We start from the raw sequence: 22453 nt of genomic DNA on the forward strand, positions 1-22453 counted from the left end.
CTCGTTAGCAGGAATGAATACAGAGGTTGGCTTTATTATTCAAATTTATATATGTATATGCACATCGATCAGCCGTTATGACCTCTGACAGGTGAAGTGAATAACACTGATAATGTGATCATGGCACCTGTCAGTGGGTGGAATATATTAGGCAGTAAGTGAACATTTTATCCTCAAAGTTGATGTGTTAGAAGCAGGAAAAAAAAACGAACAAGCGTTCTGAGCGACTTAGACAATGGCCAAATTGTGATGGCTAGACAACTGGGTGAAAACAGCAGCTCCTGTGGAGTGTTCCAGGTCGACAGTGGTCAGTACCTATCAAAAGCGGTCCAAGGAAGGAAATGTGGTGAACTGGCAAAGGGGTGGCCAACGGTCACTGATCCATGTTGGGGGTTGAAGGCTGGTCCGTGTGGTTAAATCCAACGGACGAGCAACTGGAGCTCAAATTGCTGTAAAAGTTAATGCTGGGTCTGATAGAAAGGTGTCAGAACACACAGTACATCAGTTCGCTGCATGCCGCAGACCAGTCAGGGTGGCTAGATGACCCCTGTCCCCTGCCAAAAGCTTCTACAATGAGCACATGAGCCTGGATGGCCTGGACTAATGGATCACGTTTTCTTTTACATCACGTGGCTGGCCGGGTGCGTGTACGCCTCTTACGTGGAGAACACATGGCACCAGAATGCATTTATGGAGGCCCCTCCTTGCAACTTACAGGACTTATCTCAACCTGCCCCCCCCCCCCCGTTCTGCACATTTGAGCCCAGGCTTGCCACACTGCCTCCCCGATATGCCACACCATCCTCCCCAAATATGCCTTATACCTCCTGATATGCCACTCTGCCCAACCCAGATATACCTTATACCCCCTATATGCCATAGTGCCCTCTGATATGCCTTATAACCCCCTATATGCCACTCTGCCCCTAGATGTGCCTTATAGCCCCTATATACCACTGTGACCCCCAATATGCCTTATAACCCCTATATACCACTGTGCTGGTGACATGCCCCCCCAACTATGCCACTGTGCCCGATATGCCTTATACCCCTAATGCCACTGTGGCCCCAAATATGCCTCATAACCCCCTATATATACACACACTACTGCGTCCTTGATATGCCCCCCCACCGACTTACCCCCGTGCTCCAGACTCCTTGGTGTCTAGTGGGGGCAGCCAGTGAGCGTCTGCGCGATGCGCATAGACAACCTCTGCTTCTGGCCGGCACTTTCCCTGGAGCTTCTATAACTGAGCACCGGAAGGTCATGTGACACCGCGGCTCCATCATAGAAGCCCCAGTAGAAGTGCCGGCAGTAGCGTAGAATATCTGCGCGCATCGCACAGACGCCCACCGCCATCCAGAGAGATTGATCTGGGTCCCCTGTAGCACTGCGGCGCATCCTCCTCTCTGGCAGCCGGCGACCGTTTCAACGATTTTCATTATCGATTAGTTGTTGCAGCCCTAGAAGGCTCAGGCTTGGTACTGCTTAATACATTTTTGAAGCTGAGCTGTACTGAATAAAAATTAGTCAATGCAACCCTCCTATGCATTTAAGTCTCAGGTACCAACCCATTTACAAAATACAGTCAGTTTCATAACTATTCTTTTATTAAATTTTCATAATTTTCCGTTCTGTACCCCCCCACCACAGTGGATTTAAATGAAGTGATGGATGTGACCGAATTGCACACTTTCTGCCTTGGTTCAAGGAGTTCAACAAAAATATACATATCAACTGCTAAGAATTAAAGTAATTTTCATACAGTGCCCATCAGGGGTTCAAACGTAAAATGATCATTTTTAATACTGGATTGAAAATCCTTTGCAGTAAAATACTGCCTGAAGCCTGGAACCCATGTAAATCACCAAATTCTGGGTTTTCTCCCTGGTGGAGCTTTGCCAGGTCTTTAATTCCACTTATGTTGCTGCCTTTAGTAGGTAAGATGCTCAATTGGGTTGAGGTAAGGTGACTGACTTGGCTATCGAAGAATATTCCACTTCTTTGCCTTGAAAAGTTCTTTTGTTGCTTTCACAGTATGTTTTGTGCCATATTCCACTGTACCATGAATTGCTGTCGTATCAGTTTTGACAAATTTTGCTGAATCTGAGATGATAGTATATACCTCAGAATTCATCCTTCTGTTTCTGCCAGCAGTTATGTCAAAAGTGATCCAGTTCCACCAGCACCCATAACACTGCCATCACCATGCTCTAGGTAATGTGGAAATGCTTTGGATCATTAACTGGTCCTTCCCTTCTTCCTATTCTTGAGGCTTAGCACTGGTTTCCAAAACCTTGTGGTAAACCCTCTGTATTTACTTTCATGAGGTCTTCTCCATTGTACACTTTGAAAATGATATGCCTAACTCCTGGAGAGTTTTGACATGGCTGGATTTCGCTCACCAACAAAATAATTTTGTAATCATCCAATACAGTTGTCTTCTGTGGTGGTCGAAGACTTTTTGTGTAAATGAGCTCAAAGAAATTACATCTTTTTGAGAATATGTGAGATTGATTTGACCACTCCTAACCCTGATATTTCTCTGATGGGGTTTTGTTTTGGTTTTCAGCCAAACGATAGCCTGTTTTACGTCCATGTAAATACCCTCAAATTAAAACTGAAGTTATGCAGTCAATTTTAGATCCATTGTGGTGTAGAGCCAAAATCATGCAAATTGTGTCACTGACCAAATATTTATGGACCTGACTGTATTTTAAGTACGTTGAGTAGTGGCACACAACTCCAAATACACAGGGGTCACAAACAGGCCAGCATCTCAGTGCTCAGTGGTAGAATAAGATATTAAAATGGATTTTTAGAAGATAAAGCCTGTGCTCCAACAGGAGTATCCAAAAATCATGGCCTGCTTGCACCTCAAGGTACTGCAACGGTGATTTATAAATTTATTTTTTTAGTTACTTCAAATTAAAGTTGGCCACTTCATTTTTCTCAAATATAGGATACGGCAACATATTAAAGGTTAAATATTAAAGGTTAAGCATACAAGGCCCGCCCTGCACAAAGTTTATATTATTCTAAACCAGAATACTTACCGTGCCAATACCGCTAAAAGACTTGATACAACATCAGAGCCATTATTAGTTTACCTACCTTTATCCTTTGCTGCCATTATACCCACTCCAACATTAGATGCAGCAGGTGTCACCTAAGAAACAAAATTTAATTTCAGGCAGTCAGTGAGCGAATGGGGGCATTATAACAACTGTCTTAAGGTAAAAAGGCAAAATCCTAACCCATGCTATCGCTGTGAAGGAGCTTCATCAGGCTTGAAACTAAGGGTAAGGGGTTGCAACCGCACACCCTGTACACAAACCACAAGAACTCAACCACACAAAAACATGCTTTTTAACAAATTCCGTGCATTGAAAGAAAAATTATATGCAACATTTAACATATTGTAATACTAAGAATTCTTGCTTGCGGTGTTTAGCAATCATGTAATGTGTACAGAAATGTTTTTGGAAACCTTCCGACATTAGGCATGCTTAAATAACCGGGCACTCGAAGAGGCAAAAAAAAACCAGAAGAGTCCTTCCATGTATCCCCTTTAAAAACAAAACGTCAAGACACTAATTACAGTGCCATATTCATTGAATTCAAAATAAAGGTAACCCCTAAATACTCATGGAGCCAACAAAACACAACTAAAAGATATAGTGCATAAACATTCAGTGATTTGTGATTGTGTACACCTAACAATAAACAAGCACCATTTTTGCATACATTTTTATTTAAAAAAAAAAAAAAAAAAAAAAAACTCACCTGTGAAGAAACTTTGGAGAAAACTCACTGATTTAAACTATGCATTATACAGGGCCAGAAAAGCATGCTGGAGTTGATCCTTTACAACGTATAGTCGAGTCGAGGCTTTGAGCTGTGTTGCAAACGCTTCTGTCAACTCGCCCTTTAGTGAATAGACCATAATGTCTAGAACTACTGATAGCTTTGTCAAAACGTGAAGACATTCCATGTGTACATGCAGAAGACCATGACACGTGTCTTTTATAAGTTATAGATGGAACCATTAGTGTGATCTTAGAGTGGTAGCAAGATCTTTCAGATGGGGCCATCTTTCTTTGGAATTGGCAAGCATGACACAAATTACAATACTGGGTATGAGTTAAAGCAGATCTGTCATGTCAAATATCAGTTTTCACGATTTCCATATTCAGGACTAATAACAGTGTAAGAAATTTCTTTGAAAATAGAAAACATGTGTTTTTAAAGTAACCTACTTGGCTGATGAGAGCTTGATTGACATTGTAAACCCCCCTTCATTCCCAGGCCCTGTTTGGAAAGCTAGTAATTATACATTTATGTGTCTAATCGAATGTTTCAGTGATTGGTTTGTATCTGTGTGCATGAGTGTATTGTGCAGGTAGCCGCTTAACAATACAATCTTGATATTTTCTCACAATTTAGTCTATTCACTAAAAGGACTAGTGGCTGTTTGTGGCTTTAACACTCACTTCACTATGATTGGCTGACCTCAGCAGGTTTCATCGACTACAATGGCTCAGCTGGCCCTGTATAATGTCATATAATGGGTGAAGAGAACTTAGGGAAATCACATTAATTTAACCACGCCAGCCTGCAGTAGAATAAAATAGTCTTCCTCCTACAGGCACGCAGTACAAAGAGGGCATGAAAGGTAATAAAATCAGGGAACTGTCTAAGGGAGGGGAATTCTCCATGCAGGCCCAGCACAGAGCTTGAAGCGCAGAAGGTACACACAGCTAAGGTGGTGGTGTGAGGCCCAAGAGGTTGTTTGGCTGCAAATGGGTCAACAACAAAGCAGCTATAAATAATGAAAAAATATAGTATGTTTTGCTAAGGTGTTAAGTTTGTAATCTAGATCTTCCAACATTGTAAAAATGTGTGTAATACACAATACCTATTTGTGAAAACAACAGCTTTATCAATGTTATATAAATAGGCTACAGTAACTGTGTACAAGGAAGAGAGACAGGTTACTAACCTTTATTAACAGACTAGGTCTGGCACTTTTTCCAACACAAATGATTCATCAATGAACAACTAAAGTCTCTGATTATGCCATGCATTGCTCACACATACTAGATGAAGCCATTTTAAAATAACCCATGTTAAGTGTTGGGAAATGTTCTAATGCTGTAACTGCAGATCATGCACTCATATGGCACCACACCCATTACAATTTGTATACATAGATGAATATAAAATGTAAGAAATGTCCGAGTCCAAGTATAAATAAATATCTAGTAAAACGGAGTTCAGAACAAGTAGTGCGGCTCTTTCCAAGAAGTGAACTTAATTATGCCACCAGACTGTAAAACAAAAGGAACAACTCACTAAAGACTGCCATGGAAATAAACACTTTAATGCATAGATTAAAACAAGATGACTGTGGAAGCCGTAGGATGATCATCATGAAAACTGGAGGAGACCAGAAACTAGAACATAACTATAAGTTGGTAAATCACCATTTTAAACAAATATCTAAATCATTTACACTCAGTGAGAAATTAAGAGCGCGAGCTATAGATTTCATAAATGCATTTAGGGCTGCAACAATTAATCGATAAAATAGATGATAATCGATTAGCTGAAATAGATTTTATCGCATATAAAACGAGGGTTATTTCAGATCAAATGCTCTGAAAAACACCCCTCATTTTATAATCTGACCTCAAATAGAGGTTGGATAATAACACTAAGATCCTGATCCCCGCAGCGCTGCAGGGGACCTGGATCTTCCACTCTGACAGCTGGTGGGCGTCTATGCGCAGACATCCTTCGCTACCGCCAGCACTTCTGCCGGGGCTTCTCATGTCATATAAAGGGTTATAAGGCATATCAGGGGTATAAGGCATATTTGGGATGGGGCAGAGTGGCATTTCTGGGTTATAAGCCATATCAGAGGGCGCTATGACATATAGGGGGTTATAAGGCATAGCTGGGGCAAAGGAGCATATATGGGGGTATAAGGCATACAGGGGGTATAGGGCATATCTGGGAGGCAGTGGGGCAAGCCTGGGCTCAAATGTGCATAACTTTGGGGCAGGTTGGGAAATAAAAACAAGAAAAGCATTTTTCCTCAAAGTTTGTTTATTCTGCTGTTTGTTTTTAACATCCAGTTTGTTCTTTAAACCACTTTAAATAAAAAACCAACTAATCAATTATGAAAATAGTTGCAGCCCTAAATGCATTACATTTAAAAACATGTGTAACGGACAATGATCTTTTAAACTAAACCCACCCCTTTTTCCCCTTGTTTGACTCATCTTCTGCTTATTCCAATTTACATAATCCATCCTTTTCTACTCTTAATGCCTCAAAACTCACTCTAAACCGATCCATATGGCCCAACAGAATTGCTGCACATGCAACGTGTGCTAGGCAGAAATGTTTTTCATTCAAATACTTTAGTGCCGTATCACTAGCACTGAGGGCTCCTGTACTTTGTACACTTTTTTACAACATGGACATATTATGGTGCATCACCCAATAATACGTTAATATCCTATTGCTTCTACACGTATTTAAATAAACTCTGGAAGCCAGGTTTCTCAATAAAACAAGAGCTTTTAAAGGCTTTATAATGTATGGACTTTTGTTGTACTGCATAATGCATAAAACAGTTTCATGCAAAAGATCCCCTCCCGATTTATGTTCCATTTCCTTTTTTTTTTTTTTTAAATTAAAAAATGTGCAAGCATATGACGACTTACAAACTACATTTCCTTACAATATATAACTCTGGCTAACCAAGGCCCTTTTTTATTTGTGGATCAATAGCTTTTAGTATCAAACACTTAATATACGTTAACACTTTAAGTGCACACTTACCTGTGCTGCTTATTCCTCTGTGATTAGACTTCGTCATATCCCAAATTTACTTACCAACACATACCTGAGGGCTACTATAAGTTGTTACCTACATTTTGTACAGGTTGTTAAAGACCACTAAATTATTTCATGCCTAGGATAGGACAATAGGCGGCAAGGAGTGTTCAAAGCTTAAAAATTGGGATGCCTATAAGTTACTACAGACCAATAACTTTTTTGCATTTATTTTATGCTGCATTTTCGTAACTCTTCCCAGACATAGCATGACTACTGAAGGAATTTATTATCATAAAATTGTAATGTAATTTCTACAATGATACAGCTTTTTTTTATCCTTCTGAATTGACCTACCACAGCTGATGGACATCATTGGTTCTTTAGAAACACCTCTTAAGTTTCACTATAAACATAGGTTGCATTTGTTAAGAATAACAATCTCAGTGGAAACCTTTGTTTCCTTTAACTCATTGTTTGTTTCTAGTTAAACATAGAACACTATCTGCATATGAATGTGCGCACCCTTTTGTTTATACCACTATTTCAAAGGTCTAGACGTGAATCTTAATAAAAGATCTACAAATCCAAATAAATGGTTTACTTGAGGAGTAAGTTTTCTAGAAATTGTTTTTTTACAAATAAAGTTTCTATAAGTACAATAAAACAAATCCCCAGTCAGTTCACACAACATTATAACATACAAAAAAAAAAAAAAAGCCATAAAGAAAAAAAACTGTACATATCGTGACCCACTTTAATGCTTGTTTTATAGCAAAATATCAGATCTGGACACAGACAAAATGTTTCAATAGTTTGTCAGGTAGGTATTTTTTTTTTTTATATACTTAACTGAAGTTATGTACAAATTTACATAAATGTAATCTAATAAACACCCTGAAACGATTAAAAATTTTCTATTAAAAAAAATGATCAGAGAATGAAATATTACACCAACATATTTTGATGATTCTAGTCATACAAAAATGTATCACAATTCCTCTGAAACCGCTGCACAAACATGCTTGCTGCATAAATAAAGTATTACAAACCTATATTGTTTATCCGGCTAAGTCGCCTAAAAAAATAAATCCATTTAATAATGGAAGAAAACGGTAAAAAATAGGCTTCAATTTAAGCCTACCAGGTGCACAAGAGTAACAAGTCTTGGAATCTGAGAGCTGCGGACAACAGTCACATGAAACGCTGGTGATTACAGAACAAAATTGTTCTTCATTGCTGGTGGACTCTTCCTGATTTATCTTACCACAGAGCTCACGCCTTCCAAAATATTACAGACTGACGTTATGTTGTAATAAAAAAATATGATAAAAGAGACAGGATCTGTCAAATTAAAAAAGGTTCTGAACTGTGTCCTTGACCATTTGTGGGGTTTTAGCTCTACCCAGGAGAAATAAGCGTAAGGGTGTTAACTAAAATACCTTCCCCTTTTACGAGTACATGTTGTTTGCTCATTGATGTTGGGTTGTTCTATTTCTGAAAGTGATAATGGCTTAAGATTAGCCCATGGGTCCTCAAGCATTGAAGGTCTGTAATACTGTTCCACATCATTAGACACTCTTTTCCCTCTGCCATGCGCTGTACCAAATGGTGTAGATGTCCTGGGTGAACCCTTGGAAGAAAAATCATCAAGTAAAAAAAATATTCCATATATATACCCTAAAGTGGTCTATAATTATTGAGAGAAACTACATATGTTTAGAAGTTTAAAATTAACGGGTCAGCACCAGCACCAAGTAAGTTAATAAATCTCATACATTTACACTAGACCTTATCGGTGAAAATTAAAGATCACTAGTTAATAATGTAGACCACCAAATGCTGTTTGACAATACTCATACGATTGTGACTAGCCATACTACTAGAAGACAAGACAGGTGCAAAATGTTATTTTAAACTACACGGGGAAAAAGAAAAAATGATTAAGTAATCACTACTACATTTCTTAGCCATCTTTCCACCAAAGTTGTAAAAGAATTTTGGTGACATTGTAGACCAACTGGTGCCTCCTTCAGGCAGACAGGACTGTTTGCCGACGATATTCCTGCAGCTACAGTATACCAAATCCTGCAGAGGAGATCTTGACTAGATTCGCTTTACAAACATTTACCGCTACAGTATGCCGCAAGCTTATACACAATGCAGAAGCCTTGGTGTAACTTTACTTAATATTACTTTCTAACAGAGAACCATGTTATCTCCAAATGTTGTCGCTTATAGAAGGAAAATACCTGTAGATTGCGCTAAAGAAAACTGGGGAAAAAGAAGTTAAATTGCGACAGCCGGACGTCTATACAAAAGCTTCAGGAATTCGTTGGCATATGTATCTGGCCAGGTGGGCACAATCGCTATCCAAACACATCCTTCATTGAAGCAGTGTAACTTTGACACCTTTCCTCTGTTCTTCACAATGAACAGCTACTAATGTTTCAGCCTAAACTAAATATTTATTTATTTAGGTGGAAGGAGAAAATTCACATTATCATTTTACCTACTTTCTACTACACGTATCCATACCTTAGAACATTTTAGAAAAATAATTAGTCTTAATAACCCTGGAACACCATTTTAATAGGTGTTATAAAAATCATAGAGATGTGTTTGGGAGCCAAGTGTAGCTGTCCAATACTGCAATCTAAAGACAAGCCTGCAAAAGTAATTAATATAAAAAAAGGAACAAAATGTCCCTTTTTGGTGTCTTACCTAATATCTTCTCCACGGAAGATATGGGTGATATTCTCCAAGGTGGGTGTATGATGTAATGTAGTAAGATTCTTGTAATCTTTATTCTTGTTACTTTTCCCTATTTTAGTGCCTGTCTTGACCGGCATTACCTAAGGTCTACTCAGAATGCCTGAAGTGTGCAAAAGATTTATAAAATCATACTTTATTACTATGCTATAAAAAAAAAAACTTTGTTAAGCAGTTTTTTGGTCATCCCAACTCACCAGCTCCTTCTAGGTATATTCTTTTATAGATTAAAAAAAAAAATTCATTGGTAAGAAAAAAAAGAGGCAATCCAGGAACCTTCCAGAATACACACCTTACTATAAACACACAATCGCCATTACCTCGCCAGCTCCTCATACATCACACAAGCTTAGTGTATATCTTTTTACAATAAATATATTTAATATAAACCCTGCGTATGCACAAGGATAAAGACCAATGTTTAGTCCAGATCTAATTTTTTACCAGCCTCGTTGCACAGATCTCGTACCGATATTTGGACTACCCTTCCCCCGTTTCACACGCGATTTTTTAATTTTTATTTTTTTTAACGATCCGGTGCTTCTCCACTTCGTGTGTGATAATATCCCACCCCCATGCGCGCGGTCGGTGAGGCTCTGTACACACCGCCTTTCCTCCCTATTACCTGGTAGTTCATCGGCTGCCTGGGAGAGCCGTAACCTCGGGCATGATGATGATGATGCTGTTGCTGGTACATGTTTCCTCCTCCTGGCGACATGTTGTAGGGGCCTGAATTATAACGAGGACTAGGCCGTCGGGGCGGGGTGTTCCCTGGGGACTGGTTGCCAAATCTACCACCGTAAAAGTTCTGACCTCCACCGGGGGATGAGCGCGGGGACTGCCCACCTCCGTTCCCGTAAGGCCGGTGAGGCCTTTGCACAAAGGGAGGGGTGTGAGGATTCCCGTATCCCCAATTCGGTAACGGAGGAGGAAGCATGGAACCCGGCATCCCACCGGCGGCGTGGCCTAAAAACTGGGGTGGGCTACGAAAGGAGTTTGGGCTCCCTCCACCGCCGTGGAGTGGGGTGGTCGGGGAACGGAACTCTGGCCTGTGCATGGCTCAGGCTTAAGAGAAATGCAACCAGTACCCCAAAGTCACCGCTCAAAATCCTCCGCTCAATAACCAGGCCCGAACGCGACCTCTTCCCAGTAACACTGCGTACCTAGCTGGGCAGCGCTTCCGCCTTCTCACTCCGCTTCCTCTCCAGTCCCCAACTTCCGCTCCTTCGCTCTGCGTGGCTGTAAGATAAAGGTTCCTGAGGAAACTAAGCAATACGCTTTTTCAGGTCTTCGGCAATCTTCCCAGGGTCCCTCTTTAGGAGGTACAGCCCCTTTCAGTGTTCCTCCTTTCTAGGAGCTCGGAATGTTTGCTGGGTAATAGTGTATACATAGAATATACGCTATATGTATATATAGAATAGTGAGCCCTAAAATAAGAGCTGTGCCACCTAGACAAAACACCAGCTGCAGTATGTAACACAAATAATCACTAGTAAATTAGTTTTTTTTTTATTTTCACTGTTAAGAGGTTGTGTAATCTTATACATCTAGACAAGTCGAACTATATATATATATATATATACCGTATTGGCTCGGATATAGGCCGCCCCCGTATATAGGCCGCACCCTAAAAGTTTGGTGCTTTTTTAAAGAAAAAGTTTTTTTTCTTTAAAAAAGCACCAAAAAAAACATGCTGCCACTCTGTCCTCCCTCCCCGAGATATGCTGCCGCTGTCCTCCCTCCCCGAGATGCGCTGCCGCTGTCCTCCCTCCCCGAGATACGCTGCCGCTGTCCTCCCTCCCCGCGATACGCTGCCGCTGTCCTCCCTCCCCGCGATACGCTGCCGCTGTCCTCCCTCCCCGCGATACGCTGCCGCTGTCCTCCCTCCCCGCGATACGCTGCCGCTGTCCTCCTCTGCCCCCCCTCCTCGACTTACCGGAGCAGACTCCCGGGTGTCTTGCGGGGCCGGCGAGGGACATCTACGCAATACGCGTATGCAACTTCCGGTACCGGTACCGGAAGTTACATACGCGTATTGCGTAGATGTCTCCCGCCGGCCCCGCAAGACACCCGGGAGTCTGCTCCGGTAAGTCGGGGGTGGGCAGAGGTAAAACGCTTAGATAACCTCCCGTGCCGGCACTCCCCCCCCGTGGGAAGTGCTGGCAGGGGAGGCTGTCTGAGCGTATCGGGGAGTAGGATGCAGGTCCCCTGCACCGCTGCGGGGGATCTGTATCTTAACCCCGCTGCCTGCCCGGCGCCCGGGACTGCATGTCCCTGGCGTCGGGCGCTAGACCCTGAATATAGGCCGCACCCCCACTTTAAAAACTTAAAGTGGGGGAAAAAAGTGCGGCCTATATTCGAGCCAATACGGTATATATATATATATATATATATATATATACACATATTTCACAGTGTGGACAGTTAAAGCGCAATTTAACCTTAGACTGGAAATCCCCTGTCCGTTTAATCCTCATTTAGAACAAAGGAAGGCTCCCATGCAAGGCAAGTTTTAACTTCCATGGAGAAAGTTCTCAAAGCTACTAAATGTCCAACCCTAACTAATCACAGAAGTCTTTACATGGTCAAGGAAGATGAGACATTGCTTCAGTCCTTGTGCTAATGCACTAATATGGCATGCATTACAACTGTCCTGATTCACACGCAGCAATCCTGAATTTTGGGTTCTATCACATTGTTCCAGGATGGTGTGTTGTGGTCCCACAATATGGAGATCAGTCCTGCAATGTAGTTATGTATTTACCTTTTCGGAGCAGCCTAAGACCCAACTTAAAGCTGCCGCCCACTCTGGCATTGGCATCCCAAGTACAATAGAAGGCACTGTGTGCCCTTAAGAAACAAAGCGCTGGCATATGACATCATATCCTGGTGCCCTGTGTCTTAAAGGCATATCGTGCCATTTAATAAAGCCTACGAAGGCTGTGCTGAGCCGACACAGCCTTCATAGTATAAATAGGTAGGTTGGGGACATCAAGGATCTCCCTTCTAACTGGCCTGTTGTGCAGTGGGACACTGGGGAAGCTTGATCACCAAAGTGGACTGGTGCCCCCCCCCCCCCGGATCTAATGCCCTAGGCCTACACCTAGTCGGGCTAGGCCAGGATATGTCACTGCTGCTATGCAGCAATTAATCCCTCTCCACGGTCTTCATTGTCTTGCAAACTGTGTGCCAGTAAATAATGCATACCTCCCATTTTTCAAGGGACAGCCCTGATTTTCAGACATTGTCCCGCATAGCTGCCTTACTATCCTGCTTTTTCAGTATTAGCAACCCATCTGTTTCCCAGTGGCTATAAACAGGCTATGCTATGAAAGCTTGCTTAGATTCATACACTTAAATGACAAAGCCCTGTGAAAGTGGAAAAAACTATGACAGAGTTGTAAAAAAAATTATGCCCCTCCTAACCTTTTTATCATTCCCGATGACTTTTCATTAGCAAATTGTTGAGTTTTAGGAAATGGTTTTCAGTCATTAAGGGATATTGCAGCCAATAAATGCACGTAGACCTATAGGATAGCCTCTGCATTTGCCATGCATGAGATGTATTTAGGCAAACACATATCCTGACACATGGTGTACTTACCGCCAGTCAGTATCAGTGCTGGCTCTGCAAATGCTACTGTGGGAGGTGGGTGTCATGCACAGAAAAATCTCACATTGACTTCAATAGGAACACTTTCTGCCACTGATCGGCTTCTTCAAGCAGCCAATTAGTGGAGCAAAACACCAGACCATGAGGGAGCAGGGACCTGCAACTGTGGAGCTGTGGCTTCAACATAACAAAATTACTTTTTTCTTTTTTTTTCAGGTGTGAAGAATGCAAAGCATATACAAAGCACTTTCATATGCATTCATTGTTCTTATGGTGCCCCCTAAGACACTGGAGTGGCTTCACACTCAAAGCAACTTGTATTTTTTAAAATCCAAAACACAACAAAAGAGAGTTTACATCACAATGCTTTGATTGACTTGCACAAGCAGAAATACACCTCCTTTTTAAATAACTTAAATACAGGACATGAACAGACAGCAGTTCTGTGAGACAACTGATGTCTTCATACTTTACTGATAGCAAGGTGTCATAAAAGTTTCCACCACACACCTTTATTCTGGTATCAGAATCAAGGAAAGGAGGCAGGGAGCCCAAAGCTGGCTAAATTCTGAGACATTCCGACGGGGCTGTGCAGAAGACGGATGTTGGGTAGGCACAGATGGCACAGAGACCTCTCTCTGCCTAGCTGCCTGTAGGGGGTCTCTGCTGCATGACTGGGGCTCGAGGCAAATCTGTTTTTGGTGTCTCTAAACCAAGTAATGTGCAAATAACTCTAATTTAACAGCTTAGTGTTAGGTTAGGCGTTAGGGTATAGTGCAAGGGGTAGCGCCAGGGTCTTGTTAGTGGATAGTTATTGCGTTCAGTATGGTTATATGCTAGGGTTAGGTTACAGTTAGTATATAGTGTTAGTGATAAGGATGATGATCATTTTATGTCATTGGTTATTGATTGGTGAGACTGATCAATGATCAGTGACCTAAAAAGCCATTAATCTCTGTCAGATCACTTCTAAGTGACAAATTTAGGGCACTGACATTGATCAGTGAGGCCAATCAATAATTAAGACCAAAATTGTCACTGACAAGTTATCAGGTAGTAATAATTATGTATTTAAGAAAAATTTGTGTGAGTGTTTGTTTTTTTTCCTTGGATGACCCCCCTCTCTCACTCTATGATATCTGTCACTGATTTATGGGGACTGGCAGAGCTGGCCTTTAGTGTTCTGGCACCCTGTGCGAACTACTCCTCTGGCACCCCCCCATCCCAAAAAAAGAAAGGAAAAAAATCTCCCCCCCCTGCCCATTCTCACTGCTTCCCCTCGCCCCTTCTCACTGTACCCCCCGCCCCTTCTCACTGCCCCCCACCCCTTCTCACTGCCTTCCCCCCCTGCCCCTTATCACTGCTTTCCCCCCTGCCCCTTATCACTGCCTTCCTCCCCTGCCCCTTATCACTGCCTTCCTCCCCTGCCCCTTATCACTGCCTTCCTCCCCTGCCCCTTATCACTATCTACCCCCTATCCTTACTTACCTTGTTGCTGGAGTCCTGCGGTGGGAGCTGGAGGCGTCCGTCTTCCCGCTCTGTGAGCACCAGAATAATTCCGGCGCTCAGCACGAAACGCCGGGACCGCGACAAAGACAGTGAGGGGCGCCGAGCGGTTGCTGAAAACTTCACGAGCGACCGCTCGGCGCCCCTGCCCGGGACTTAAATGAAAACACCGTTTTTTTTTTTACTTTATTTAACATCCTCCATGTTAAATAAAGTTAAAAACAACTTTATTTAACATGGAGGATGTTAAATAAAGTTACAAAAAAAACAAACGATGTTTTAATTTAAGTCCCGGACGGCGCCCCTGTTGCTATGGCGCCCTGTGCGGCCGCACACCCCTAAGGCCGGCCCTGGGGATGGGGGCATCATAATAATTAGATTACTCTTATTGGTCAGGAGTGGTACGATCATCCTCAGCTCATTCCTGATTGGCTGTGCAGAGTCTTGTGGTGTAGGTGCACCATAGCAGTGCAGAATTTAGTCTGATTTGTCCCCACAAGCTTTTGGGGGCTGAAGACACAAGCATTAATCCCTAAATTACCATGTCGCATAATAGAATGTGTAGCAGGGGAGGGTTGCGACTGGTGCCCAAACTCAGGACTTTGTCCCTGAAGCTGCCTGTGGGCTTAAGGCAGTATGATCACTCCTTAAGCCAGTATGATCACTCCTGTAGGAGCCATCAAAAGGTTATTAATATTATTATACTGTATTTATAAAGCGCCGATAGATTCCGCAGCGCTGTACAAGATGAAAATTTTACAGATAACGACAGGTACAATACAGCAATTGACATACAGATACAAGAGGAATGAAGGGCCCTGTTCCCGCAGGAACTTACATTCTAGGTGGAGGTTGGGAGGACTCTTCATCATTGTTGCAGGTCTACCCAGACTTAAGGGCAGGAAGCAGCAGTACCTCATCTCCAGGTACATTACTGGTCCTCTAGGAACATTTTCACATACATGGTACATCTTTCATTACGAAGGGGTTAAATAACCTGTTGAAACCACCGATTGAAGATTGGTGACTTAATTTAGAAAAGATTTAACTCCTGACAAGTAATTACCGTATTGGCTCGAATATAGGCCGCACTTTTTTCCCCCACTTTAGGTTTTTAAAGTGGGGGTGCGGCCTATATTCGGGGTCTAGCGCCCGGGCGCCGGGCAGACAGCGGGGTTAAGATACAGATCCCCCGCAGCGGTGCAGGGGACCTGCATCCTTCTCCCCGATACGCTCAGACAGCCTCCCCTGCCAGCACTTCCCACGGGGGGGGGGTGCCGGCACGGGAGGTTATCTAAGCGTTTTACCTCTGCCCACCCCCGACTTACCGGAGCAGACTCCCGGGTGTCTTGCGGGGCCGGCGGGAGACATCTACGCAATACGCGAATGCAACTTCCGGTACCGGAAGTTGCATACGCGTATTGCGTAGATGTCCCTCGCCGGCCCCGCAAGACACCCGGGAGTCTGCTCCGGTAAGTCGAGGAGGGGGGGGCAGAGGAGGACAGCGGCAGCGTATCGCGGGGAGGGAGGACAGCGGCAGCGTATCGCGGGGAGGGAGGACAGCGGCAGCGTATCGCGGGGAGGGAGGACAGCGGCAGCGTATCGCGGGGAGGGAGGACAGCGGCAGCGTATCGCGGGGAGGAAGGACAGCGGCAGCGTATCTCGGGGAGGGAGGACAGCGGCAGCGTATCTCGGGGAGGGAGGACAGTGGCAGCATATCTCGGGGGGGGGCAGAGTGGCAGCATGTTTTTTTTGGTGCTTTTTTAAAGAAAAAAAACTTTTTCTTTAAAAAAGCACCAAACTTTTAGGGTGCGGCCTATATACGGGGGCGGCCTATATCCGAGCCAATACGGTATTTTGCTGTCGTTAGTGAATCACTGACATTTTCATGTATTCAGAGTGGACTAGTAGTGATCAGGCACCATCCAGGTTCCTAGCATTAGGAGTATGGCAATGCAGGCATGAACAGCTTCTGGTAATCTTCTATGACCACAGTTAGATGAAGAGAGGATTATAGGCAAAGGAACATGCATTCCACCTGGCAGTACTTTTGTTCTGGTGACATTCAAGTTATACTTCAGATTGTTTTAGTAAATTGGTCAGCACAGTGTGTTCTCAGACATTCTCACCCTGCAAATATAACATAAAACAATTAACAAAATGTAAATGTCAGGGCCTTTTCCATCAATATCTTTGAGTTATAGACGCTTATATGTCAACACCTTCTTTAACATGTTTATTTGTTATGATCCTCTACAGTCCTTCTACTTCCCTGTGGTTGCAACATTGTAATAGATTTCTGTGTTACTTTTACTATGGACCGCAAAATAACTAATACCCATTATTCAAAGTTACATTCAACCCCACACTCACTAGTCAAAGATTGATAATAACTATATTATATCATGTATTAACTATAGGCCTGCAGTGTGAGTCCCTTCTTCTCCCCGGACAGATCAGTAGTAGCCCCGCCCCCTGCCGGCCCGGTGCCCTCCAGCTGCCCGCCCCTCCTCCTCTGTCTTGTTTGCCTGTAGTGGGACTCTTTCTTGCACCGGGACAGTGAGTGGGGTCCTGAGTTTCTGTATGAGTCCTGCTTGTCTGATCGGCGTTTCCCTGAATTATGCAACCCACTTCCCGACTTGTGGAGTCCCTGAGGAGGAGCTACAGGGTGGTGAGGGTGCAATGTGGGGCCTCCCCTTACACCTCCTCCCTTACCAGGCACCCTGCATGCCCCCTGCTGCTGCGGGGTTACTGCCAGAGAGGTATAATAGATTTACTAGCACCCATGTGTTATCTACATTCCATAATACATTACACTCTGTCTTAATTATGTACCAGGACTGATCCAGAATGCAAAATAAAATACAAAAAGACCTAGAGGTGCTATTATCTATATCACTTAAAATATATAACCCCTGTACTATATATGGCATGGTCTGTTATACATATTTTTCAAGGGTGCTCCTATATGTATATTTTACTATATGTTATTTATATTATATCTAAATATATCCATGTCATAATGTGTTTATTAGTGTGATAAATGAATGGATTGGTAGTGTTTATGATAAAGACGAAATGAACAGCATGTCTTAAAAAGGCAAGTCAGCTGTGTGTTTTGTGTATATAAGTAGCTGCGAACTGTCATGGATTACCAGGAAAGGGCTCTTATATGATCCCAAATGTATAGATCTTGCTGGTCATATATCTGTGTGTGGCTGTCATTCAAGGAACTGCCATATTTTAGGAGCACCATTATAATAATATTGAATCCACCCCCCCGGACCCCCATGCCCTATGGATTGTTAGATGAAAACACTGTGCCAGGCAGTATGTCTCCCTCTTTTTGACAGTTTCACACCCCATCTTATCTAGGAGGTAGAAAGAACAACTGTGCGCTGATGGGTTTCATCCTCGACCCAGACAATAGGGCAAAACGCATTGTAATTCCCAAATCTGATTGCATTTTTGTAAAACAGTTTACTTTGTTGATGAACTCAAAAAATGGGCATGACTGTCCCTTTGTTATGCTACCCATTGTAAAGCGCTGTGGAATATGATGACGCTTTGTAATTCAATAAATAATAATACCTGCCCATACCTGTGTACAATAAATGCCAGGCTTAAAATACCCCCCCCCTTTATTTAATAAGCTAGTTTTAGGCCAGTTTTGTTTGATATGTTTATTACTGATGTTATACTCATTATTATATCACATTTTCTGTTTAATATTTATGTTAAGATAATTTCTGAACGCAAGTTAATAGCTCTAGTCCCATAAAACAAAGGTCAGATTTAATGATATAATGCGAATCTGAAAACAACTTAATGTTTTACCCAGAATGATGTAGCTTGCATTAATATTAACTGGAGATGTGTTTTCGACAAAGTGTCCATGGCTTAGCGTTCGTAGCAAAGCTGTGAAACAGATATTTTTGCTATAATATTTTAGCTATATTTTTTGTTGTTGAATTATTATCAACATCCCATTATCCCATGTCCTGCTGATTTTAAAAATATAATGAGCACCTTTTACTAGTAAGTGTAGAATAAACAACATCTTCCCTCTTGCAATTAAAGTACCACTTTAATTTCCAAATAACATTTGCTTCAAGTATTGTAGTAAAAAAGTCTCCAAAAATTGTGAGAAAGCAGTTTCTGTAATAAGATGATTGGCTTCCCATTATGCAGCACAGAAGCCAATATTTCCAGAATACATCACTGACTGACACTTAGGTGGGTGCTGACCATGGGGTCCATTCTCCTGATTCTCTTTGTTCCAAATCTCTCTGTCTCTGACAAGTGGTTCCTCTGGGGAATTATTGTATAAAACCTCTGTACATATTTGATGGCACTGCTCGGCCTTTCTATCCTGCACCTTGGTTGTCTGCTTCATTTTCAATGTCTCTCTAGGCTGGAACATACCGAGGTTTGTGCCTGTGCAGTCAACACGATGGGCAACTCCATCTGCCAGATTAGGTGTTGCTGGTTTGCCTTCACCTTTCTGTTTTGGTAATTTTGCTGGTAGTTATGAGGACCCCTTTGACATGGATAATTGTAATGATTTGCTGCAGATTTGCCACCATGGATCATAACAACACCAGTGACAGTTACCTTAATTCCCTTCTACTTCATCAATCTTTTACTTCTATGGCAATCTCTATCTAGGGTGATTTTTTCATGGCACCTTCTTTGGTGCCATTTCTGTTGATTAAGCCATATCGTTTTTTCACATTAAACCATTTGACAGGCCCAAAAATGAGTTGGAATGAACTTCTTCTTTCCCATGGCGGCCACCCATTTTGTGTCAGGCTTGTTCTCCAAGGTGTTTATACTATACATTGTGAATTTATCTACTCCTTCTTCTTCATCATAATTGGAGCCTTCTGAATCATAAAGGGGTTTCTTGCTTTTATATGTTTTGATTATACTTCCTATATAATATTTAGAGTTACATGCAACTGTGGCCCGTGTACAACATTCATTATACCTTTGCATAATACACAACCTCTTCTCCAAGAGTCCTAAAATAGGGAAAAAGGTGAGTATTATATGAGAACTTTTACAGCACATAATCTGTAAGGAAAGGCTGGTACCCTTTGGCCTGCGGGCAAGCAAAGCCAATTGCCCCCCTCGTGTGTGTTTGTATACATACACACTGTCTTTACACATTCGCTCACTCACACACACACACACACACTTACATGGAGTCTGTCTTGCTCCCTGCTTGCTCCCTGCTTGCACGTGGTGTGAGCTACTGCGTTGCTACTGCTCGGTCACATAAAGTTTATGTTTATACTATTCCACACCTCTCTGCTTAGCCTGGGGTGGACTTGGGGGTTATGGTCACATAGCACGTGGATGGGCATTCGACCAGCAATTGGGCATTTGCCTCTTGTTCAAAATGGCCAGGCCGGGCCTCGCCCTAGCAGTTGTTGACCAAAAATGTTTCCCCTGACCCTGATCCTGTTTGCCTCAACTACCCCTGTCTTTTGGTAAAACAAGTAATGCTCCTTCACTTTCCTGGTGGCCGCCATGGCAACTTTCGCAGTTTTATAAAGAAAGAAAATTATATGTACCTCATCTTGGAAATTGGTGTACTGTTTTTTTTTCCTGCACATGTTTTGTATGTATGCTTTTATATTTCTTATATGCTTATATGTATTCTATGATTACAGATTCTGGCAATGTGAAACCACTAGAAGGTGTAAAAATCCTGGACTTGACCAGGTATTTTAAGATTACTATAGAGGGAAAATATTACAGATCTGGGGAGGAAGATGGTTACAAAATGTCAAGTAAGGGTAAAAAGACTTGGGAGAAAACATGGGGTCACTTAGATGTTTTTAAGGAAAACAAAGAAATTTCTAGCTATGCTAACATAATTGCAAAAGGGGTTTTTAATGATCAGTTAGCCTTTTAAACCTGGATTAGCGAACACAATGTGCCATTGGAACACGGGAGGGATGGTTGTTGATAAAGGGCCTCTGTACACCTATGAAAATATACCATTAAAATAAATCATCGTCATTTACAACATTAAGAACATCTACACTGTAATTCTCACCAATTTGATGTTAACAACATTAACACTGATGATGGACAAAGTTTGCTTTTCTTTGAAAAACAAGAACATTTCTAAGTGGCCCCAAACTGTAACTCTCTCATTTCCAGAGAACAGTCTAATTCATGTTTGTTTTAGTTATTGGCACTATGAAATATATTATCCACACCGCATATTCTATCAAACAAGTATCAGTAAGTTAATGCCTCAATTATATTTTTTAAACCAGGCCTCCATTTCTAATCCAATAATTAAAGTTGCCTTTTTGTTCCATTTACATCCTAAAGGGCAAAAAGAGAGCAAACAAAAGTTACATGTAAAAAATGGCATTTACAAAATATTTGACTACTTTATATATAAAAAGAAATAGTATATCCTTTTAAAACTGATTATTAATACATTCTGAAGTAAAATTTCCATGTCATCCATAAGTGTTGAACTTATTTTTTGTAGGGTGCTTGCAGGACCATTTGCCACAATGATTCTCGGAGATCTTGGTGCAGAAGTCATCAAAGTAGAAAAACCAGGTAGCCTCATTTGTATAATCAAGTTTTATTATCACTTGAATACCTTGATACTCACAAATATAGTATAAATGCGAGTCAGTTCTATGTCACACACACAGTGATCTTGTATTGCATCGATGAACTCATGGAGAGAAATCATTATGCTTGTTCCAATAGTGGTTTTAGTTTTTCTGTTTTATTTTTTTACTTACTTTTATTAGCGTTCCTTAGCGTTGCCTAGGAAAACAATGTTTGTACATCATATATAGCCTGTAATGGATGCTTTGTGTCTAATATTGTAGTTATTCAAACAAAATTGTATTTCTGGGAAAATTGTTGCTGATAAACAGTAGAATTATCCCCTACCCCATTTAAGGTGAATGCTTAATATGTATCATACTGGACCATTGAGGGTGTCACATGTGGAAAACAAATAGCTTTATAGTATAATATTTTTATTTGATTTTTAATAAACGTTTTACATTTATTTTATTTCCATTGCAGGACATGGAGATGATACACGATCATGGGGACCTCCCTTTGTAGCAACTGAAAGTGTTTACTTTCTTAGTGTAAACAGAAACAAGAAGGTATGGACATAACAATACAATAAAGTTGTAACTGTGTTCTACAAGAATGAAAGATAATATAAAAACAGGGTACTTAGCTTTTTAACCCTCTATTCATTCATCGGAAGACATATTTCATATTTCATATTTCATATTCATCGGAACCACCATTTGTGGTTTTTATTCTTTTTACAGAGTACTTTTAAAGCTGTATCCCCAGAATTTGTTCTGTTTTTTCCACGGACATAACAATGTCACATATTAATAGGTTTCCACATTTTCGGTAAACAAGGAGTTACAAATAAGTCACGTCTTTGCAAAAGCTCATTGATTTATGTATTCTACAAGGCCACCAAAATGAATGTTTCCAGCGTGACTCCTTATAATACACAGTAAAAACAGAGCTGTCACTTTTCCTGTCCAGCACTTTACATTTCAGTACAATAAAGAAATATATATTGTTTTTTCTGATTAATATAAGAAATATTAAGGTAGTAGAAATTCACCTTATGTGATTACCATGAAAGCAGCCATCTTAACTGCTAGTGTGTCTCCAGTCAATATCAAGTAAAACAC

The 22453-nt window shown here is 41.6% G+C and overlaps 2 protein-coding genes across 2 annotated transcripts in view; one reads left to right on the top strand and one right to left on the bottom strand.

The window, feature by feature from the left end:
- Window positions 1–7592: 7592 nt before the first annotated feature.
- On the bottom strand, window positions 7593–10774 carry MPLKIP (M-phase specific PLK1 interacting protein). Its single transcript, XM_053466262.1, has 2 exons — window positions 10245–10774; window positions 7593–8480 (listed from the first exon to the last, which is right to left on the bottom strand). Exons 1-2 carry the CDS (start codon window positions 10674–10676, stop codon window positions 8277–8279), a joined length of 636 nt encoding a protein of 211 aa, XP_053322237.1. The 5' UTR covers window positions 10677–10774; the 3' UTR covers window positions 7593–8276.
- Window positions 10775–17033: 6259 nt separating this feature from the next.
- The window catches only part of SUGCT (succinyl-CoA:glutarate-CoA transferase), a 247269-nt gene continuing 241849 nt past the window's right edge, over window positions 17034–22453 (top strand). The window contains exons 1-4 of the mRNA XM_053466256.1: window positions 17034–17500; window positions 20417–20468; window positions 21256–21329; window positions 21813–21898. Coding sequence (XP_053322231.1) covers window positions 17359–17500; window positions 20417–20468; window positions 21256–21329; window positions 21813–21898 — 354 coding nt within the window. The 5' untranslated portion in view covers window positions 17034–17358. The remainder of the gene's footprint in view (window positions 17501–20416; window positions 20469–21255; window positions 21330–21812; window positions 21899–22453) is intronic.

Source organism: Spea bombifrons, chromosome 5 (genome assembly GCF_027358695.1).
Source record: "Spea bombifrons isolate aSpeBom1 chromosome 5, aSpeBom1.2.pri, whole genome shotgun sequence".
Taxonomy (NCBI): Eukaryota; Metazoa; Chordata; class Amphibia; order Anura; family Pelobatidae; genus Spea; species Spea bombifrons.